The sequence below is a fragment of the Pleurotus ostreatus genome (genome assembly GCF_014466165.1).
Source record: "Pleurotus ostreatus strain PC9 chromosome Unknown scaffold_6, whole genome shotgun sequence".
Lineage (NCBI taxonomy): Eukaryota > Fungi > Basidiomycota > Agaricomycetes > Agaricales > Pleurotaceae > Pleurotus > Pleurotus ostreatus.
The window spans coordinates 2639858-2643849 of NW_023503161.1; the positions used below are offsets into that span (position 1 = coordinate 2639858).

At 56.6% G+C, this 3992-nt stretch overlaps 2 protein-coding genes across 2 annotated transcripts; both read right to left on the reverse strand.

Moving 5' to 3' along the window:
• Positions 1 to 212: 212 nt before the first annotated feature.
• PC9H_009037 (uncharacterized protein) lies at positions 213 to 1820 on the reverse strand (the record flags this gene model as incomplete). Its single annotated transcript, XM_036778544.1, has 5 exons — positions 213 to 631; positions 690 to 1111; positions 1156 to 1314; positions 1657 to 1733; positions 1791 to 1820. The coding sequence occupies 5 exons, from the start codon at positions 1818 to 1820 to the stop codon at positions 213 to 215; spliced, it is 1107 nt and encodes a 368-aa protein (XP_036629972.1).
• Positions 1821 to 3275: 1455 nt separating this feature from the next.
• PC9H_009038 (uncharacterized protein) lies at positions 3276 to 3714 on the reverse strand (the record flags this gene model as incomplete). The annotated part of the gene is made up of 3 exons (XM_036778545.1): positions 3276 to 3279; positions 3346 to 3596; positions 3655 to 3714. The coding sequence occupies 3 exons, from the start codon at positions 3712 to 3714 to the stop codon at positions 3276 to 3278; spliced, it is 315 nt and encodes a 104-aa protein (XP_036629973.1).
• Between the last annotated feature and the right edge of the window lie 278 nt (positions 3715 to 3992).

The window sequence follows — 3992 nt, forward strand, 5'->3', positions numbered from 1 at the left end:
TTCTCGGGGTTCTCCTTTTCTTTGTATTGTTGCGGAGTACTGATTTGGGGCGTAGGGTAAGTCCTGGCGGTCATCGCGTCGTTGGCAGACAACTTCGGCGTGGATCGTGGACGATGGGCTGATGAAGGCGCGGCACTGACGAGGAATAAGCCGTCAGATCGAATCGTTGATAGATTACAGACCTAGATCAGTAGTCGTTCTCTATCCCCCCTTTATGCTGCGCTTCTTATCGTCGCCGTCGTAAAGCCAAGGGTGCGCGTGAGAGATGGTGTCATGCCAGCTGGATGAGTCGTGCCCTGAGTTGGCGGGGAGCCGTGCACACCAGGGATGAGATCTTGAGATTGCCCGGCGTTGGTACGCATGCATTGGCGGGGTGGAGGTCGCAGGCGTTGGTGGTTGTGAGACAAGGGAGACTGGGTGGCAGCGCCTGTCGGCTGATTGTTCGGTAAGCATGCACTATCGCGAAGAGGGAAGCAGCCGCCCTGGGTCCCCCAAGTCGCAGACGCAGGTGACACTGTCCATCGCAGTCTCATACTCGCAGTGATAGGCGATCGTGGCTCATCGCGGACGGCAAAAGGAATCGTTCGCGTCGACGGGAGTGTCGTATTCGGGATATCATATATCTCAAGGTCTTGTCTAACATACTTCGGCGTCAATACACAAACCATCAGCAAGGAGGATGCACGTACTCCATGCGGTGCTCTTCAATCCAGTGGAATTCTTGAAGAAGGGACCATACGTCTCGCTGTCGACACTCCTTGGAAGGAAGGCCTTCCACACCCGGTCGATGATCTCTTTCCTCGATCCTGACGACAAAGTTGTGGCAAGATGTGTAGGCATATGTGGGTGAGGTAGCTTTCCGGTATATGGAATCGCTCTCAATGCAGGGGGAAAAACTCCTTCCACGACCTCTTTCTCGGCCAGCCGGGTGGTGCGCTGGTGGCGGACATACGGGGCCACGGAGTCCAGCGTCGAAGCGCGCAATCTGGGATCTGAGATACGCCTCGGCGGCGAGGGTGGGGAACGATCAGTAGGTGTAGTCATAGACGTAGACCCGAGAGACGCAGGCGCACCAAGTCGGAGTGACGAGGGCGCGGACTGTGCTGGACGTCTGAGCCGTCCCCGTGAGCTGTGTGAACCAGGCTGCGACGACACGCAACGAATTGAATGAAATCGAAATGGAATGGACGGGGTTTGTGGGGTGCAGATCGAGGCATGGGGTGCTGCGAATGGTCCAGCAGTCCACACGGGGGCTTGGGATCTGGGTGGACGACAAGTGTCACCGTGAGCGCGATGACGACGCGAGGGGCCTGTCTGAGTGACGAGTGCGTCAGCGAGTGAGTTCCCGTCCATAGACCAGCCGAACGCCCGACTAATTGAACGACAGACAGATGGAGGTCCACACCGGAACGAATCCATCTTGAACTCCCGTCAGTACACGTACGAATGACGACCGAACTAGTGCGTACCTTACAATCCCTTATGATTATTTCCTTATATCTCCTCCACCCAGTCAGCCAGTCACTGACCGCGACTTTCACCTAGACGCTAAATCCCCTGCCACTGACCTTCCATCCACTCAGGTACGCTATACCAAACCCGTTTATTGCCCACTTATCTAATGACGTTACATCGTTGACTCTCAGGGCTACCTACGGTGGATTGCCTTCAGGTCGCGCGCGACTACTCGATGCATGCGAACGCGAGGGTCTCGGGTCGCCTGCAGTCTGCAACTAAGAGGAGGTTAGCATCGAGAGTCGAGATGGCCGATAAGAATGGCCGGTACGTACCTCTTCATTCTGCTTTCCTTCTCCCTCCATCACCTCCCTTTCGCTTTCGCTTCGCCTCACTGTACTCCAAAGTCCATCCGCTATCGTTCACGCTCATCTTCCCATTGCTCCTGTGTTCGTTCCCTCTTCGTTTCGTTTCGCTAACGCAATCCATTATCCAGCTTCGACGTACCCCAAACGCTATCACCGTCGAACCTAGGACCAGCCACCTAGACAGAACAAGAACCACTGTTCGCCGTTCGTATATACCCCGTACTCGTTCGCATTTCGTCGTCGCCCTTGCCCGTGCACCCTTTCCTTCGTACTCCCTTCGCTGTACCCATTCAACCCTCCCGCACCCCTCGTTCTCTCGTTCTGAGCTTTCTTCGTACCCTTGCTGACTCGCACGCTGACTCCCTCCTTCCTCCAGCCGTCTCCTCCGTCTCCCTGTCCGCTCCTCCCCGTCCTCGCAACGGTAATTCCGCGCCAGCCCAAGCTCGCGCCACCGCAAACGCACTCTAGGCCAGGCCAGGTCAGCGCCGGACGAAGGCACGAAGGACAAGGACGGGGATGAAGGGCGAAGAGATGAGGACGAGGACCCAAGGCAAAGAGACGAGGGGGTGCGTCATTCCCTTGCTCGTTCGCCTCGCGTCGGCGTGTTACTGACGTCTCAGCGTCCCAGGCGTTCCTCATCTGCATCTTCCATCATCTCGCTTCGTCGTCGTCGTCGTAGGCTATGTTGGTGGTATTTCCCTACTTTGGCCAGCACTCCCCTTGCCTGCAGGACCCTATCGATGCATCCCCCCGTTGTGGTCCAGCTGCTAGCGTATTCCCCTTCGCAGACACGTATGGCTGGCCTATATCATCGGTGTCAATGGGCAAGGGGCTGGCGCGTCGTTAAAGCTGAATGTCATGAGAGTTGAGCGCGCGACTCTCTTTGTACGTCTCCCATCACTTGTGCCTTCCTTCCTGCCTCTGCTCTCCCTCTCGCTAGCATCATCGGTCTCTATTCGCAGTGCTGAGCCTGTGTGTGCGCGCCAAATCGACGACAGCGCTGCTGAGTGCCCAGTCACTAACGCCATGGAACGAGCTAGTAGTAGGGTCATGGCGTTGCCGGGACTGGGCGTGTGGTGATTGGGTGTCACGTTGAGGGTGCGAGAATGCGGGATTGTGGTTGGCATGGCGTATGGCGTGAAATGGCACTTGGTTTGAATTCCGGCCAGATATACGTCGCGATCCGACACATTTCGGCCAATCTAGGTTTGCGCGGGGGTTTTACCGAGGCTGCGTGTGACTACGGAGAGTTTGGGCGACGTGTTGATGCGTGACTGCCCTCCCTGCTCACTATCAGCATGAGACTGGGGCGTTCAAGCTACACGACGACAGTTCCAGCCCATCTACGTGTTCCAATATCGGCCATCGTGGAGGGAGGGCGACGCTAGTTGGTGGGTTAAAGGTAGTGATATTGGCAAGGGGCATGCTTAATGTAGAAGGTGCGCGTGGACGTCATCTGGCAGTCTTGGGGACGTAGCACATCGGTAAGTAATTCCAACATGCGAGTGAGCGGGGTGCTTACTTGCATCTTCGTTCATGCGTCCCTTGGTCGTTCGCAACTTGGGCGATATCTCCAGCAACGTTCCCTCTCTCCTTTGCTGTGCAACCACTCCTCTCGTCGTTGTAATGCTGCTGGAGGAGCAGACGATCGGCCAGAGGTCTCCATGAAATGTCGAGCGCCGCCGACCGCACATGGTGATGCATTGACAGAGGCAGTGGTGCAGCAGGAGCGAAGGGGATGGAGGAGATGGGGCAGACTTCGCCGGGAACGACCTAGAGGAGATTTTCGCTGGTGAGTGACATCTTCACAAGGGACACGGCGTGTACTCACTTCGGCACATCCCACATCCCCCGCCCGTCGTCTGATCCCCCAATCTGTCTCTCCTTCCATTTTTCATCCCAACCTTTCCTCTCTGCACGTAGCCCTGCTGCTTGTGTTAACGCCGGAGCTTTGTCGTCACCACATCGCGTGTTGAGAACCTGCCAGCGCGGCCCTCTGGTTCTCCTGCGAGATGTGAGGCGTTAACCCGTTTGTTCTCCGCTACCTTTACCTCCGCGAATTGTGTCCGCGTAGCCAGCATGGTTGTGAGTTGTGCGTCGATGGCTATCTGCAGCAGAATCCTCGATCTGGTGATTGTCGATCATGCGTGAGGGCGGGAGGTTGCTTTG